Source organism: Oryza sativa, chromosome 1, assembly GCF_034140825.1.
Source record: "Oryza sativa Japonica Group chromosome 1, ASM3414082v1".
Lineage (NCBI taxonomy): Eukaryota > Viridiplantae > Streptophyta > Magnoliopsida > Poales > Poaceae > Oryza > Oryza sativa.
Genome location: NC_089035.1, coordinates 7092685 through 7110712, shown reverse-complemented (window position 1 = coordinate 7110712; position 18028 = coordinate 7092685). Strand labels below are relative to the sequence as shown.

The window sequence follows — 18028 nt, the reverse complement described above, 5'->3', positions numbered from 1 at the left end:
CACGAATATCTTGAATGATTTGGTGTGATGTCCTTCGCGTGTCTGGTTCTTCTCCCCCTAAAATTTATGCGTTTCTTTGAAGCCAGATATGCCACTGCGTCTTAACCGGGGCTTCAGCTCTTGGCTTCCATCTTGCTTTCATTTTGCACAATGCATGTCATCCATTCAGCAATGGAGCAATAAGATTGGTTATTTTTTATACCCTGGGCAGCAGTGACAAGGCCCCACGTTTCCTTGAAGAACTCACACTGTTGAAACAAATAATCAGTGTCTTGAAAAGCCCCCTGCATAGGGGCAAATCCAGTCGCACTCTAGCGTCGGATTAGCATCGGATTAGCATGTTTTCGGCCGAGTAATAGAGTATTATATAGGAGTACTAGTATATACTCCTTCCATCCCTAAAAAAACTAATCTACAGTGGTGTTCTTTTGTGGCGTAGACGAAGATGAAAATAAAGATTTAGTGTTTTACGCAAAATAAGGTGATATTTACGTATGATTAATTGAGTTTTAATTATTACAAACTTGAAAATATATTTATCTGATATTTTAGAACAATTTACATATAAAAAGTTTTCGCATGAAAGACACTGTTTAGCAGTTTGAAAAGTGTGTCACGAAGATGAAAATTTTCATCCAATTCCTATAGGAGAAACGGACGGGACCATATATAATGAATATGAATATGAACATATTCACATCCATATTAATTGTATTATCTCTAATATTATAAAAATCAAAGACGTTTTTGCCGGTATTTTGATACGTCATGCATCTATGCGTCGGTTTTTAAGTTCTTTTAGAAATACATATCCGTATCTGAGTCAGTTTTTAAGTTTGTTCGCTTTTAAAAATACAGAAGTAGTCATATAAGAAATCACTTTAGAAAAACTCACATGTTAACTTGAGACGATCGGACTCCTAATTGCAGCTTATGATTTTCTAAAGAAAATGTATATATCCAAGCAAATTCTCACAGTGCATTTCACCTTAACTAAACCGTATAACAACAATAAAATTAAAATAGCATCGCATAGGTTTTTTTTTATATTCTAATGCTAGTTTGATTTTTTTTTGACGGAAGGACTATTACCGTCCGAAGAGATTAACCGACAGGTGGGGGCCACGCGTTGCATGGTCAAAAGGTAGGGTCCGGGAGACAGCCACACGAGTTCCTCTCCCGTGTCTCTCTCGCTCACTCGGCTTGGCTAGCTCCTGTCTGTTCCCCTCGCCGCCGCTTCCGAGTGGTAGGGTTTGGCTGCTACCGGCGCTGGTGAAGAATAAGAAGAAGAAGAAGAGGCAAAAGCGTCGTCTTCTTCCCCGGCCTTTCTTCCTCTCTGGCTCTCCGCTCGTGTTCCTCTCGCGCGGCGGAGATCGAGGGGGCACAACCGCACAAATCCCATTCGTTTCGATCCGTACGTTTCGGCCTTCCCAAAATCCCCACTTCCATCATCACAGCGGTGCGGGGGGGGGGGGGGGGGGGGGAGGAAAGTGATGGTTTCTGCCCGACAACTCCCAAATCTTCTCTTCCTCTTCCTTCTCAATCCGATTGTTTTCTGAAACTAGGTTGGTTATCTTTCTTCTTTTGTCCCTTTTGATTTGATCACCGTATTCAACTCGATGTGCTTTATTATGTGATCAGGTTGCGAATGCGGATCAAACTTTTTGTATTTTTGTTCACCCATTTCCCACTAAATTTTCAACTAGGAAAAAAATGAAAAAAAAAAACGCGCCCTGTTTCTTCTGTACAAACAGAATTGCCGGGGAGGAAGGTCCGGTGGTGGTGACACTTGGCGAGATCTGCTGCATCGGTGGTAGCAGTGCCACCTTTTTCTGTCCGCTGTTGAGCTTGTGCTACACGTGGCATGGTCCTCCCTTCGCTTTGCAGACAGCATTTTCAACGCAAAAGTTCACCCTTTTTTCTGCTTCCTTTTTCTGTTTGCGAAATTCGATGTAGATTAGATTTAGATTAGTCCTATGTGTCTCTTGCCGGGTTCTTCTTCTCGGGACTCATGCTTGCATTGCACCTCTTTGTTCCAGCGAAAATGTGAGATTTTGAAGAGATCTGCCATTGCAAGGTGGTACTGTACGCTCCATAGCTTTTCCTTCCGGTTTTGGATTTATTTATTCTTGTTCTTTTTCTCGAAAATTTCCAAACACAAACCTTAGGCTACGTTCTCCATGTGCCTTTCGTCTTCATGGACAAAAATGTGTATGCTTGCAGTTTCTTTTCTTATGGGTTTTCTCTCTTCCTCTAATAAATCTTTCTAGGATGAACTGCTCTTAGGATAGAGATGTACAGTTGGTTCTTTTCTTTTTTTTTTTCAGTTGAGTCTTGTACACGACTGTTTCATACATTCAAACAAAAGTAGGTTTGATCGAAACTGAATATGGTCTACAGCTCATGCTGAAGAAGATATTGGCTTTTTCTTCTTCAGATAGGTTCAACAGGTTGTCATCTTCAGATGCTTCTGGTAAAATTGCAGGTTCAGTTTCAGCAAGAGCTAAACTCGATCGGATTCAGACCGCGAAGCTAAGCTTTGCGAAGGAGGATGAAGCCGGCGACGTCGGAGTCCGACATGACGAGCCTCGCGACGTCGTCGCCGTCGCGGTCGCCCAAGGCGGCGGCGGCGGCGTACTACGTCCAGATCAGCCCGTCGCGCGACTCCCACGACGACGACGGCGACAAGTCGCCGTCGACGCAGGCCACGCCGGTGTACAACAACAGCCCGCTCGACTCGCCGTCGCACCACTCCTCCTCCTTCGGCCGCCACTCCAGGGTCTCCTCCGCCAGCCGCTTCTCCGGCAACCTCCGGTCGGCGTCCGGGAGGAGCAGGCTTGGTGGCGGCGGCGGCCGGAGGCGGTTGGGCGCCAAGGGGTGGCGCGACGTCGACGCCATCATCGACGAGGAGGAGGAAGGCGCGTACGACGAGTTTGACGACGACGACGATGGCGGCTATGAGCCATCCAGATGCTGCGTCCTCGCCTTCCGATTCTCGCTTCTTGCTCTAGCCTTCACCCTCGTCTGCCTCATCGTCTGGGGAATCGCTCGCCATTACAAACCTGGAGTTCTTGTCAAGGTATATTATCACTGAATTCGTATCCAAATCACACAGGTTCATAATGAGTTTGTGATGGTTTTTTGAACTTGTTAAATTATTACTGATCTTTTGTCTGATTCTAGTAGCATTGTACTAAGTGTTTGTTTTTGTGTTTCTTCAAGAACGCAAATTCATAATGAGTTTGTGATGGTTTTTGAACTTGTTAAATTATTACTGATCTTTTGTCTGATTCTAGTGGCATTGTACTAAGAGTCTAAGAGTTTGTTTTGTGTTTCTTCAGAGCTTGACAGTGGGGAACTTTTATGCCGGAGAAGGTATAGACCGGACCGGGGTGCCGACAAAGCTGGTGACAATGAACTGCTCTCTGCAGATAAATGTTCACAACCCTTCCACGATGTTCGGCATTCATGTCTCTTCGACATCGATTCAGATCTTGTTCTCGCAAATCGCGATCGCCAACGGTCAGGTAGCAGCTAGCACCTTCAGCACCAGAATTTCTGTACTGCAATTTCCTCTTCCATATTGAACTACAACCACATTCTTAAGCTCAATTCATCCTGCTGCTCTGCAGTTGGAGAAGTTCTACCAGCCAAGGTCAAGCCATCATGTCGCCTCGGCGATCGTTCATGGCGAGAAGATCCCTCTCTATGGAGCTGGAGAAACATTCGCCTTGTCGAATGCTGGAGGTGCTGTGCCACTGACTCTAGACTTGGTGGTAAGAGCTAGAGGGTATGTGATTGGTAAGCTTGTGAGGGTGACACACACAAAGCGTGTGAAATGCCCGGTGGTTATCGATTCCGGTAGCTCCAAGCCGATTAGGTTTATCCAGAGTGCTTGTAGTTACACCTGATGCAGTGCCTTGGCCTTCTATAATCTCAATAAGGGCTGTGATCATGTACTCCCTCCGTATCATAATATAAGGGATTTTAAGTTTTTGCTTGTAACGTTTGACCACTCGTCTTATTCAAATTTTTTTGAAATTATTAATTATTTTATTTGTGACTTACTTTATTATCTAAAATACTTTAAGCATAACTTTTCATTTTTTATATTTGCAAAAAAAATTTGAATAAGACTAGTGATCAAACGTTACATGTAAAAAATCAAAATACCTTATATTGTGGGACAGAGGGAGTAGATATTTAGGTCCTTCATGACATGAGCAAACAAGAAAATAAGCAGTAGTTTTATCTTCCAATTTTGCCATGTTGATATCTCTTGCTAACATATTGTGATGTCGTTTTATCAGTGTTACATGTCATTGCGCTTTGCGACAAGTTTTTATACACTAATTTAGAAGTTGGTTTTAAACAATATCCTCTGTTAGTTTCATAGATCGATGAAATGGTTCAGAAAGAAATTGAAGGTGGAAAAAAAGAAGTTATCTCCTGAACAGAGTTTCATTCTAATTCTACATCTTCAAATTTTTCACAGAATCATTCAACAATTTGAGTTCTCTTCCTGTCCTCAGCAATGACAACCTGATTCATTGAACTAGACATACCATATATCATCAGTGTTTTGGAAAACAAGCTGTCCATGATCAACATACATTTGCTATCTTACATAAACATATTTCCCAGTCTTCCTTCCAAAATTTTTGAGACATCTGAAGCGAGTTCTTGGCACAGCAGAAATCATCCAATGTGTGTTGAGAAATAGTAAGAATTGTAATTGACAGGTTCTTGCCAGTGTACATTTTTCTTTTTTACTGAGCAACAACACAAGATGGCCTCCTCTAACTGAGGAACACCATCTTCAGTGAGCTGATGCTCTGGCCATACACTCCACACTGCATCTGAAGCTGCTTCCTGCAAAGCCACGTGGATCTCACCGGAAGCCGGCACGATCGCCGGAGCAGCGACAGCGACGGCGACGACGACCTCGCCGTCTTCAAGCTCATGGAAGCTCTTGTCACCTGCATGGATCGTGACGCGTCACTCTTGGCATGGCCATTGGTTCTCTCGAAGCTCTGCAGCTTGTCGTCGCCATGGTTGTCCGGGAAGTAGGGCTCCTCGTCGTCGTCGGCGTCGAGGAGGTCGCCGGAGGAGGAGGAGGAGCCGAGCGCGCGGTTGGCGTTCTCGACGAGGCCGACGGCCTTCCACGCGTCGGCGACGAGGCAGTAGGTGGTCTGCTTGGGGCGGACGCCGGCGTCCTGCATCATCTGGAGCACCTCCTCGGCCTTCCATGGCTGCTTCAGCTCGCTGTAGCCCCAGATGAGGGTCTCGAACGTCCTGAGGTTCGGGCGCACGCCGGCGTCGCGCATGGCGGCGTAGACCCTCACGGCGTTGCCCATGTCGGCGACGCTGCACCACCCGCTGATGACGGTGGTGAAGGTGACGACGTTGGGGCGGACGCCGAGGCGGCCCATCTGGCGCAGGAGCTCCTCCGCCTTCTCCGGCTGCTGCGCGCGCACGTAGCCCTTGGCGAGGATGCTGTACACCTGCGGGTCCGGCTCGATCCCGGCCTCGATCATTTTGTCGAACACCTTCATGCACTTGGCCATGTGCCCCATGGAGCTCAGCGCGTTCAGCTGGTGGCTGTAGGTCACGATGTCCGGCTTGATCCCGAACTGCTCCATCAGCCCAAGAACCTGCAAGAACACAAGATCGCAGATGAAAACTCGATTTCGTTTAGTGTTCTTGGTTATTGTTTTGTGATGATAGCTCACGTCGTCGACGGCGGCCATGTCGTTGGCGTCGAGGAAGCCCTTGAGCAGGGTGTTGAAGACGATGACGTTGGGGAGCACGCCGGAGTCCTTCATCTGGCGGACGCAGCGGAGCGCCTCGCCGAGGCGGCCCTCGCGGCAGTAGCCGCCGACGATGATGCCCCAGGTGCGCTCGCTGGTGCGGAGCCCTGCCTGCTGCGCCATCTCCACGACGAGCTCCTCGGCGCGCCACGTCTCGTCGTTCTTGGCGTACGCGCTGGCGAGGGTGTTGTACGTGACGACGTCCGGGTCGGCGCCCGACGCGCGCATCCTCGCCACCACCCGCCACGCCTCCTCCAGCCTCCCGGCGTCGCACCACGCCTTGACGAGGATGTTGTACGTCGTCAGGTTCGGCCTGACCGCCGCCTCGCCGCCGGCGCCGCCGGAGGCCATCATGTCGAACACCCGCTGCGACTCCTCGGGGCGGCCGGCTATGCCGTAGCCCTTGATCAGCGTGTTGAACGTGCTCGCCGTGGGGCGGCAGCCGGAGTGGCCCATCCTGAGGAAGGTGTTCGTCGCCTCGCCCATCCGCCGGGCCTCGACGAGGGCGTTGATGAGCGCGTTGAAGAAGATGGAGTCCGGGCGGAGGCCGGCGTCCTCCACCTCGGCGAGCAGCCACGGGATGGTGTCGAACGCCCGCTGGCTCGTCAGCGCCGCGAGCAGCGTGGTGTACGTCACCAGCGACGGGCGGTGGCCGTCGTCGACGAGGTGGCGGAACGCCGAGTGCGCCTGGTGCGGCCTCCTCGCGTCGATCATGGCGCGCATCTGCCGCGTCCGGGCGATCACCGCCTGGCACGTGTGCCCCTTGCCGCACGTCGTGCAGAGCAGCTTCTGCTTCTGCTTCTGCGGCGGCGACGGCGGCTGCTTTGCTTGCCCGTTTGATGGGTGCAGGGCGCCATTGCTGCCAGCTTCGTGCTTCTCCTGAACACACACAAAGACAGAAATCAATCGAGGTGTTCTTCGTTTTCTCAGGTAGACAGTCACAAAGATGAAACAAACGAGGTGCAATTATAAGATAAAAGAATACTTTGAGGTGTGATCCGTTTAGCACTTCTCCATTGATTCTTATCTTGCCATTGGTCTTGACAGTGGAGGTCAATGTGAGCTGCACACCGTTCTCTACCATGGTACTATGCTTCTGTCAGCCAGCTCCTTAACCTGAACCATAATTTCAGAATTTCAGAACTGTGCTCATTTTCATCAAGTCCCCAACATATGTACTGCACTAATGCAGTCAGTGGGCAAGAAACACATGCACACATTCGGAGTGTATAGATGAAATTGATGTTCCTACTCTTGTCTGTTTTTAAAACCAAAAGAATTGCATATTCCTGGGAAGCTGTTAAGAGCAAAATGTGATATTTCTCTGATCCATTTCCACAGTGAAGGACGCATTTCATAGGGGCATCCTGGATTCCTAACAATGAAAACATCATTTACAGAATTTTAGTGGTCATGATAATCAACATCATCTTCAGATTTCATGGAACACGTGTTGTATTAACAAATCCAATGACCAAAGCAGTTGATGGACAAACTACCAGAATTAAAGAAAAAAAAACAAAACAGAAACAAAATCAACTCAGGATCTGAAATACAAAACCGGCCTTATCCTGAAGCCTAGACCAATTCAAATGTAGAAATTCCATTATTTTCACATATTATATCAGCAGAATTATTTTATACAAGCAGAAAAACAAGCAGTTGCAGAGCGTCGGTCGACAAGAAACTGCCTACGAGAGAGACAAGAGAAGCTAATTCAGGACGAATCCCGGTAGAACACGAGCGAGCGAGAGGGCGCGTTCACCTGAGAATCAACGAGCTACTGGCAGCAACGAGCGTTCATTGGCCAAGGAGAGCGAGCTGCGCTGCAGCTGCAGCTGGTGGCCAGCGTGTGCCTCCGTCCCCCCCGCGCTCTACGCACGCACACGCCGCGCGTGGCCAGCCGTCGCTGTGGCTCGCAAGCAAGGCGGGCGGAGCGGCGGAGCGACGTGGAGGAACACGAGGCGCAGGCGGCGTCCGCTTTTTTTTTTTTTTTTTTTTGCCCCCGGTGGAGCTTTTTTTGGGTTTCGAAGTGGGGGGGAGCGCTTTATCCGCGGTGAGGAGCGAAACGGGTGGCGGGGGAAGCGCGGCCGCTTTGGCGGTTGCCGGGGTGAACTGGACCGGACGCCGAGGGAGCGTCGCGTCGCGTCGCCGGTTGGGTGAGGCTCCGGAGCGGCCGCGTGGCGCGGTTTGCAGGGAGGCGTCCGATCCCGCGAGGCCCCGGACGTGGGCGTTGGATCGGGACGGGACACCGTGTGGTCGCTCTCCTGACGCAGCGTTGGATCTGATCGAGCCAAAGCTAATACTCTCCCCGTTTTAAAATGTCGGACATCGTTGTTTTTTTCAAGTATGTGTTTGATCATTCGTCTTATTTAAAAAATTTAAATAATTATTTTTTTTCATATAATTTGATTCATTCTTAAACATACTTTCAAGTACGCAATTTTTTTAATAAAACGAACGTTCAGACATGCGCTAAAAAATCAACGGTGTCAAATATTTTTTTTTGAAACGGAGGGAGCAGCTCTTTTCACTTCAACGTGCAGGCGGGCGCGGTATAAAAACGACGCAAAGCTAACAAAAAATCACATGGTAGTGTAGTAACCAATCTTGTCATTGTACTTGTCAATTGGAATTTTATTGTATTACATGACATGCACGCGCGTACATACCCAACACCACACTTATACATCCACAAATACAACTCCTAACATACTTGTGAAGTGCTATAAATTTTGACTACCATTTGTTTTAACTTGCGGGCTCCTTTGGATTGATGGTTTTTCAAAGTACTTATGGAGGATTGAAAATCTCAAGAAAGTTTTCATACGAGGCTCTTTGTACCAAAGGAATATGAATGTCAAATTTCCTATGGATTGACTTCTTTTCTTCTATCTAAAATAAAATAATACCTCCATTCAAATCGAAAATAAACATGAGTCATACCTCATGTTTTATTTTGGATTAATTTAATTCATGCCATTACACACATGTTATTTCAAATAAGTATCATTACAATTCATCTATTTATATCCATGTCACATAAATTTTTAAAAATTAGAATCGTTCTGTCGTCATATTTTCCATCTTCTTCCTCATTTATTTGCAATCGCATGGATCGAATACCCTTTTATTTTCCTCTAAGAAGTATAATGCACCCTCTTTCTTTCTCTCTAGCACAAAGAATTTACTCTAATATTCCTATTTTTGTTTCTGTGAACCATCCAAACACCTACTCTGTTAGAACATGGATCCTATTTCTACATTTTTACTGGTACTGTGCTTTTAGATCTCGCGTCCCAAAAGAGTTTTGATCAACATATCAGCCTACCAGTCATAGCCAAAATTTAAATTAATAAACAAATTTTTAGAGTTGATTTTATTTTTTTTTCATCGTAGTTTGTTTTTTTATATTGTCTTTTATGTCGCTAAACACACACGCAAACGCTTGAGCGCGCACACACTGTGCGCGTGCGTGCGCGCACGTGTGTTTTAAAGTCAGTAATAAGCGTTAGAGTTTATGAATTATAGTTAGAGTGACATACCATGTGTGTAGTTTCAGAGCTTTGAGTTAGCTGGTAGTATTTTCTCTTGAAGGTTTAAAATTGGAGTTAAAAAGTTACTACGAAGATCATAGCTTTCTTTCCAACTAGGTGAAACCCTGCGCATTGCTGCGGGAATTTAGTATGATAATAATAATAATAATAATAAATAACGTGTAAAATAGCTAGATAACATCAGATTAAGTAAATTAATGTGGTTTATGATAATTTAAATTTAAATAGTATGTAGAATGGTGATTCAAACGTAAAAAGTAGGGAGATAGTTTGGACCGTAGATTAATCATCTAAAGGCTAAAAACAATTTATGTGATATGACTTAATTAGAGGAAAAAAAAGAGAAAGATAATTTGGACCATAGATTAATCATTTAAGCACTAACTAAGTGAGGATGAACTATATAAGTATATAGGATATCATAAAACATAATAAAGATATACATTGAAACATTATGTGAATTATGTTGGATGATAATTTAACATGTTTGTATTTGAAAAGCTCTTAAATTATAAAAACTATAAAGATATAACATGTTTGCATGATGTTTAAATGTGATGATTGTTAGTGGATGATGATGTGACATCTTATTAATTAGTGAATAATGATGTGACATCTTTGCATTTTAAGCTTAAGGAGTTAGTGGGAGATAACTTTATAGTAAGATAGGATATGAGAGTATTGGATCGTATACACTTATAGCTTATAATTAAGGCAATAGTCATAATTTTTGGTCAAGTATTTTTTTCTCTTACTATAAAGGGGTTCATTATTATTTTACGACTGCCAATCATATATATAGTTTATACTTATTCAAAACAACCGTTAAAAACTTTTATATGCTATCGCAGATTTACGAGTACTTATAGGACTCTTTGACTAAACTTTTTAAGATATGATGGTGACTATTGGATTGCTTGCTGCATCTCACATTCTATAATTTCCTGATAACATGTCCTAATCAAGTTTTGTGAAAGCTCAGGGTTTTTACTACTTTAGATATGATTTCCATATTTTTAAGTGATAAGGAAAACTACATCACCCAAAATTATTGGAGGTACACTAAATTAATTTTCATATAGAATCTTGAAATGTTCAATATTCCATCCACATGTGCATTAAAACTGTATTCTTTGACCTGAACTCTTGCACTCCTATCTCGGAAACCCCCTAATATGACTGACTTGACGCACCTAAAAATTGTTCCATTCCAAGTTTCCAACCACTATGGTTCCCACCAAACCCTAACCTGAAAATTCACAAGAAAAAAAAATCAAACGCAAAGAAGAAAAAGAAGCGAGTGGGAGACATGCCCTCCTCTTTCCTCTCTCCTCTCCTCTCGCCGTCGCCAATTCTCTCCTCCTCCTTCCCCCGTGGGGATGCGGCGGCTATGGCGGTGGTACCAGCAGTGCCTGGCCACCCACCCCGTGCGCACGCAGGTGGTCAGCTCCGGCATCCTCTGGGGCCTCGGCGACATCGGCGCCCAGGCCGTCACCCACTACTCCGCCCCCGGACGCCCCCGCCACCACCAGCACCACGCCAAGAATCCTCCCGAGGTAGCCAATCTCCTATCTGTTCAACCTTTAGGTGATCTGAGGATTGGATTCTCCTGTGGTGCGTGGATGCGGCCTCGTTGGGATGTTGTTATAGCCGTTCCTCTTCCTTGGCTGGGAGCTTGGAGGTGGAGGATAACCTAGCAAAGGTGGGATTATAGGGCGTAGGGGTTGTCTAATCGATTGATGGTGTGTAGGTGAATCGAAATAGTATCTCAAAAACTTATGCAAGTTATCAACTCCTGTATGTTGGGAATGGCCGGATTTGTGCTTTGTTCTCTGGCCGGTGAGCTTCCCTGTAAAGGACTGGGAATATTTTGGGTGGAGAACGGCCGTGATAACGATGGTTTGGTGACATAAATGGTGCAATTTTGGGCTGATGTTCTCCTGCTTGGAGCCCTAGGATCTACTTTGCGGAACCGTGGTGTCGTCGGGGTGGTTTGAGAACAATCGAGTCGTCTGCTGGTAGGGAGACATGATTTTTTTTCTGTTGCTAAAAATGGCCTGGTATGTTTGGTTTGTCTTAGGTAACAGTGTCATACTCAAATCCTGTAGCTTTAGATGTATTTTCTATTTCAGCATCGAGATCAGATAGGCGGTGAGCTTGATTTGGTCACTGCCTCTACTACATAGGAAGTTCAGTGGTTAATCCCTAAATAGCTGACCGGTTAATATTTTGATTTCAGTGAATGAAATATTCTTTTGGTAATCGTTAAACCACTGTTTAGATGGGATCATGTATCAAAGCCAACCACGGTTCTATCCTATGGTAGCAGGGTCAGAAGTACTTTTCTGGTTACCTTTTTTGGTAAACGGAATTGATGTGGTGGCAGCTAAAGAGTTGGTTATGTTGCTATGAACAGGAAAGTTAGTTGAAACAAGATATTTATTGCTGTTCATGGTGCCTTTGTTCAGCTAAGAGATTGGGAAATCTAAGGAATTCGGACATGGATTTTGTTTGAACTATGGGACACCTTACAAGTGGTCCAGGGGCACTTTCAACCTTATATTATTTCTTACCATCCCTTCCAAGAGGTTTCCTCATTCTACAATTTGAATATTTGTCACTTTTCAGGATAAAGATAAAGAGTTCAAAATTGATTGGAAGAGGGTGGGCATCACAAGCTCATTTGGATTTGCTTTTGTTGGACCAGTTGGACATTACTGGTTAGTTCCATCCTTTTCATATTGAGCATGAACAGATGGTGTTAGGGTCAATTTTGTTTGTGGATTCCTTTCTTATGGTCATAAATTGGCAAGAAGTTTTTGGAGGTTTTACCCATTAACAACTGAAAATCTGCTAGCAGACTTTATCTCTCCCAGTCCCAACCAGCAACATGGTGTAGATTAAGGAAAAGAGAAAAATAGGTGACATGGAAGACATAATCTCCATCCTGCACTGAGCTTTTCCATTTAGGTTGTCATATCTAGAGAATGATATGAATGTTGCTTTATCGTATTAGTATCAATGGGTTCCAACTATGAAAAACTGAAGATAGTTAAATATCAGATGCTTTGCTTGAATATATCTAGGTCCTTTTAGTTCTTTTAAGTTTCGATATTCACTGTGGTGGGTATCGAATGGTGGGTTAGATTGGATGCAGTGGGTGCTATCTTTATAGAACTGCTGTGCTTTTTTTTAGATGAACTGATGCATCTTTTTCTAACATAATATAAGAAAGCCATCACACTATAGTCATCCATTATGAGTGCGCTGTGTGCTACCAGTGGCTTCTTTTACTGAATCTTGTGTCACGCAAGGGGCATACATTATCTTTTGGAGTTAAGTAGATATTGATGCACTCTGCAGCTGCGCTTCATGTTTATGTTCATTTGTGTGCTTACCAATCCACTTCAACATAGACTTGTTTTTCACCATGTCACAATTTCTTGCCTTTTCATGCTTACCATTCATTACGTATGTGTAGTTAAACTGTAAAATATTCTTCTCTTGAGAGCATTTCGTGATTGATCTGCTCCGCTTTGTGGTTAGTGTTCTACATTTTAATTGACCACAAGGTTTTCAACTGGGAAGATTTTGGTATTTGAGACCACTTAACAGTGCATTTCTTTCTATAGTACGCCATACTATACAAAACTTCAAATTAATAACATGATCATATGCATCCTTTTTTGTGAAATAAGCTAATAATTGAATATAAATAATACTTGTTGATGGACTTCTACTGCCCTGCCCTACATTTTTGTGTTTGTTTTTGTTATGAATGGTGATTCTATGGTTTCCTCTCACTTATTTGTTGCAGTCTACTCATATGCAAAACCTGGGATATTGTGAAATCCATGCTTCCAACAAATATGCTTTTGCTTAAAAATGAGAATCCTGTTCTGAAGCAATTTTATACAACAGGCTGGCATATAACTTGCGCTTGTTTCTGTCACCTAGGTATGAATACTTGGATCGCTTCATCCTGAGGAGATACCAGCCTAAGACCTTCAAATTTGTTGCGTCAAAAGTTGCTGCGGATGGTCTCCTATTTGGACCAGTAGATCTTCTCTTGTTCTTCTCATATGTTGGTCTTGCATCAGGAAGGAGTGTAGAGCAGGTGAAGGATGATGTGAAGAGGGACTTCATTCCTGCTCTAGTTCTAGGGGGAACCATCTGGCCAGCCGTGCAAATCGCAAATTTCCGCTTCATTCCTGTGCGATATCAGCTCCTTTACGTGAACCTGTTCTGCCTCTTAGACAGTTGCTTCTTGTCGTGGATCGATCAACAAGGAGATGCACCTTGGAAGCAATGGTTCACATCATTCCAGAAAATCGAAGGCCAGAAGGGCAAGGTTTGATGTGGATCAGGCACGGTCCTTTTGACATGGTCCTGGATCCAGTAACATCACCCGGCAAAACACCGGGCATCCCAGAAAATTTGTCTTCTGTCATTTGGATCAACCTTTGTATGCTTTGGCTGATCCATGAAAAAAACACTGGAAAAGAGAAACACTTGCTGCTATGGTAGCAATTGTTTTAAGCGCAATTGCAGTACCAAGCAGAGCTGAGCATCAATATCTGTGTAGAGATTTGTTTCATGTTTAATGCCAAGGAAAATATTGCTCAAGTTGTTCTACTTGTGTCTGTATCTCTGAATGTTTGTACAAGCGATTCTGTAACTTCATGTGGTTGAAATATGTGCTTCCAAAGCAGCTGAACGCACTGAATTCAACAACTAACATGCATAAAAAGTCGATGAGATTTAAAGAAGAGTAGGCAAAAATGCTGTATAAATCCTCTGCCGCTGACGCTATTCTTCTATAGCATAAGCAAACAAAACCATAATATCAATAACACCAACCAATCATTGGCTACAACTCTGCACGGCAGCTAATCTAATGTCAATTTTTTTCTTCATAATCCTTTCTAATCTTCTTCAGTGTCACCACAACACCGGCCATTGACATCCTCTGGTCAGGCAAGTCACTTGAGCAGAGCAAGCCAACCTCAAATATTGGCAAAAGAAGGTGATTCAGGTCTTGGATAGAAGACTCATCTAGCTGTAGCTTGTCGTCCAGAACATGAACAAGCTTCGCCGGAAATGCTTGATTGACCCACTGCCTAATGGTCACTTCTCCAACGAACAAACGATCCGTGGGTCGCTTTCCAGTAAAGACTTCAAGGAGCATGATTCCGAAGCTGAACACGTCGCTATTGCGCGACGCCTTTCCGAGTGATCCGTACTCTGCTCAGGAAATTCAGAAACAAAATTTTTTAAGAATGATTGATAATCTAACTAAAGTAATCTCCATGATGATATATTCCGGTCAGTCAATGGGTTTATGGAAATTAAAATTTACTCCCTCCATATTTTAATGCATGACGCTGTTAACTTTTTTTTATCAACGTTTGATCCGTCGTCGTATTAAAAAAATGTAATTATCACTTATTTTATTGTGACTTGATTTATCATCAAATGTTCTTTAAGCATGACACAAGTATTTTTATATTTGCATAAAAATTTTGAATAAGACGAATGATCATACATTTGTTAAAAAAGTTAATGTCATCATACATTAAAATACGGATGGAGTATTATATTAGTACCTGGTGCCATGTACCCAAATGTTCCAGGCATGCTTGCCGTGATCTTTGACGTGTCATCACCCAGTAGCAACTTTGCGATGCCGAAGTCCGCCACATGCGCCGTCATTTCCTCATCAAATAACACATTGCTAGGCTTCAGGTCACAGTGTAGGACAACCTCATAATGCTCATGGTGAAGATATTCCATCGCCATCGACACATCTAGCATGATGTCCAACCTCTTCAACAACCCCAAAGAACTTGTGCCTTGAGAGTGCAGGAGCATGTCTAAGCTGCCATTGGGCATGTAGTGAAGCACCAGTGCTCTGAACTCCATGTTGGAGCAGGTGTTCAGTACCTTTATCAGGTTCCGGTGCCGAGCCATGCGAAGCACACGGCATTCGGCATCGAAGCTTCTAATGGCCACTTCTTCCAGGTGCATATCTAGAACTTTTATCGCAACCACCAAACCGCTGCTCAGTTGGCCCTTGAAAACTTTTCCGAAGCTCCCACTCCCCAATAAGTTGTCATCGCTAAATTTATCGGTGGCACGAGCGAGCTCATGGTAGGTGACTATCAAATGATTCATGTCATCGCCTGGAGTGTGACTTGAATCCTCTTTCTTGTTCTTACTTTTCCTTCTGATCATTAGGAAAATGCAAATAACCATACAGCCAAATGCTACGGTGACAACTGGAAGTAGAAATCTTAGGAAGTGTCTACTGTTTGAGTGAGACTTCTGAAGACATGGTGAAAATCCTAGACGTGGAGCACCGCATAATGCAGCATTCCCGATCAAGGACTGTAGCGTAATGTTTGAGAAAACACCACCATCTGGTATCTGGCCTTCTAGCCTATTGAAGGACAGATTCAAGGCTGTCAAGTATGTGAAATTTGCAAGGAATTTTGGTATGGTACCAGAGAGGTTGTTGGAGGAGAGGTCCAATGTTGCCAAGTTAGCAAGCTCTTGAAATGAGTACGGTATTGAGTCTCCAAATGAGTTGTGCGATAGATTTAGGTAGGTCAGCATCCTGATTTGTCCAAATGATTCTGGGATACTTCCAAGCAAAGAATTGGACGATAAATCAATTGTATCACCTTGTTTTAGCCTGCTAAGATCATTTGGTAGTGCACCAGTGAAGGAGTTGTGAGAAAGATTTAGTCGCACCAGTTTGCCAAGGTTGAAGAAGCTTGCAGGTATTGTTGAGTTCAGTTGGTTATGGGACAACATGATGTGTTCTAATTCACTCAGGTTGCCGATGCTATCTGGTATGGAGCCAAATAATCTGTTTCTCTGGAGATCCAATCTCTGTAAGCTGCTGAGCATGCCAATCTGAGTCGGGATAGGGCCTGAGATATCATTGCTAGACACATCTAGCCTTACGAGATTTGGCATCATGGTGATGGATTCTGGGATTGGCCCAGTGAGCTGGTTTCCAGGAAGTTGTAGCTGTTCAAGACTGCTCAAATTTGACAGTGACGATGGGAGCCCACCTGTTAGCTTATTTTCGCTCGCGGAAAATATACTCAATTGCGCAGACAGGTTGCCGGTATGATCGGGAAGATCCCCGGTGAAAGAATTTGAATCCAAGGTAATGATCCAAATTTGTCGGCAATTAGAAAGGGAAGACAAGAAGCCAAGGTTCCCCTCTAGATTATTCAGTGACAGAGTGAGCCAGTTGAGAGCTGGGATATTGCCTAGTGTTGCTGGCACTGCCCCAGTCAATTGATTCATCTGCAAATCTAGGAAAGATAATTGCGATAAATTCCCAAGAGAAGTTGGGATTGGACCTGTCAGCTGGTTGTATGTGAGACGCAGAGTTGAGAGACTTCTCATAAGGCCTAACTCTGAAGGAATTTCACCGGTCAGGTTGCAGAAGGAGAGGTCCAGCGAGGTAACACCGGTGAGGTTGCCGAGACCAGGAGGGATAGAGCCAGTGAGCTGATTTCCACCCAAGAAAAGCTCAGTGAGGTATGGCAGCTGAGCCAACCATGCCGGCACGACATCCACGAAGCTATTCGACGAAATGGACAGGGTTTGCAGGTATCGGCATGCCGCGAGCCCTGCCGGAATCCGGCCGGCGAAGCCGTTGGAGCTGATGGAGAACGTGCGCAGCATCGGCAGGTGAAAGCTCCCGTTGCTCGTCGTCGGGATCCACCCTGTCAGGTTGTTGTGCGAGAGCACCAACCCTCGCAGCCTCGACATGTTGTAGACGGCCGGCGGCACCGCGCCGGCGAGGCGGTTGCCGCGCAGGTTGAGGTACTCGAGCATCGGCAGCGACGACGGCGACGACGCCACGCCGTGCGGTACGCCGCCCGTCAGGCTGTTGTTCCCGAGGTTGACGAACGTCAGCGAGGGCGTGCCGTTGAACAGAAGCGGCGGCAGGTCTCCGGTCAGCTGGTTCATGTGCAGAGCGATCCTCGAGAGGCGGCGCATGCCGTGCAGCAGGTCGGGCGGGATCTCCCCGGAGAGGTTGTTGTTGCCCAGGTGAAGGAGCTCGAGCATCGTGAGGTTGGCTATGGCGGGTGGGATGGCAGCCGATAGCAGGTTGTCGCCGAGGAGGAGACTCCGTAGCCGGCGTAGCCTGCCGAGGTCGGCGGGGACGGGGCCGACGAGGCTGGTGTTGGTGAGGTCGAGGGTGTAGAGGAATGAGAGGTTACCGAGGTGGGCGGTGAGCTCCCCTCCGAGCGGCGCGTCCGGCAGCGACAGGCCGGTGACGCGCTCCGGCCGGCGGCGGCGGCTGCAGGAGACGCCGACCCAGTTGCAGAAGGAGACGTTGGTCGTCCAGCTGCCGGCGAGGACGCCGAGAGGATCGGCGAGCTGGGCCTTGAAAGCCAGCAGCGCCGCGAGGTCGGCTGCGGCGCCGCCGCCGCTGCTGCTGTTGATGGATGGAGATGGAGAAGAAGAGGCACCTGCTGCAAGGGCTGTCACTGTCAGCGAGATGATCAACAACTCCGCCGTGTGCAGGACTGCTGGTAAACAGCCTTCATTGGCTGTATCAAACCAACGCGGTCCATCAACGCCAACCAATGATTGCCTACAACTCTGCACGGCAGCTAATCTAATGTCAATTTC

At 45.6% G+C, this 18028-nt stretch overlaps 4 protein-coding genes across 8 annotated transcripts; 2 read left to right on the top strand and 2 right to left on the bottom strand.

Moving 5' to 3' along the window:
* The first annotated feature begins 1168 nt into the window (after positions 1-1168).
* On the top strand, positions 1169-4347 carry LOC4327188 (uncharacterized). Of its 3 annotated transcripts, none has more exons than XM_066312629.1 (4): positions 1169-1414; positions 2486-3079; positions 3342-3527; positions 3633-4347. In XM_066312629.1, the coding sequence occupies exons 2-4, from the start codon at positions 2552-2554 to the stop codon at positions 3909-3911; spliced, it is 993 nt and encodes a 330-aa protein (XP_066168726.1). In that variant the 5' UTR covers positions 1169-1414; positions 2486-2551; the 3' UTR covers positions 3912-4347. The 3 variants fall into 3 exon arrangements, with proteins under 3 accessions (XP_066168726.1, XP_015616690.1, XP_015616696.1); XM_015761204.3 differs by having other exon boundaries at positions 1169-1565; XM_015761210.3 differs by lacking the exon at positions 1169-1414 and having other exon boundaries at positions 2457-3079.
* A 199-nt stretch (positions 4348-4546) lies between these two features.
* LOC4327187 (pentatricopeptide repeat-containing protein At5g25630) lies at positions 4547-7891 on the bottom strand. Of its 3 annotated transcripts, none has more exons than XM_015761194.3 (5): positions 7576-7832; positions 7063-7177; positions 6796-6926; positions 5733-6689; positions 4547-5654 (listed from the first exon to the last, which is right to left on the bottom strand). In XM_015761194.3, exons 3-5 carry the CDS (start codon positions 6892-6894, stop codon positions 4800-4802), a joined length of 1911 nt encoding a protein of 636 aa, XP_015616680.1. In that variant the 5' UTR covers positions 6895-6926; positions 7063-7177; positions 7576-7832; the 3' UTR covers positions 4547-4799. The 3 variants fall into 3 exon arrangements, with proteins under 3 accessions (XP_015616680.1, XP_015616673.1, XP_015616667.1); XM_015761187.3 differs by having other exon boundaries at positions 7063-7185; positions 7576-7821; XM_015761181.2 differs by lacking the exon at positions 7063-7177 and having other exon boundaries at positions 7576-7891.
* Positions 7892-10684: 2793 nt separating this feature from the next.
* On the top strand, positions 10685-13993 carry LOC4327186 (uncharacterized). The gene is made up of 3 exons (XM_015766538.3): positions 10685-10923; positions 11996-12087; positions 13325-13993. Exons 1-3 carry the CDS (start codon positions 10747-10749, stop codon positions 13722-13724), a joined length of 669 nt encoding a protein of 222 aa, XP_015622024.1. The 5' UTR covers positions 10685-10746; the 3' UTR covers positions 13725-13993.
* On the bottom strand, positions 13625-17985 carry LOC112936119 (probable LRR receptor-like serine/threonine-protein kinase At3g47570). Its single transcript, XM_026024066.2, has 2 exons — positions 14974-17985; positions 13625-14611 (listed from the first exon to the last, which is right to left on the bottom strand). Exons 1-2 carry the CDS (start codon positions 17456-17458, stop codon positions 14268-14270), a joined length of 2829 nt encoding a protein of 942 aa, XP_025879851.2. The 5' UTR covers positions 17459-17985; the 3' UTR covers positions 13625-14267.
* Positions 17986-18028: the final 43 nt, after the last annotated feature.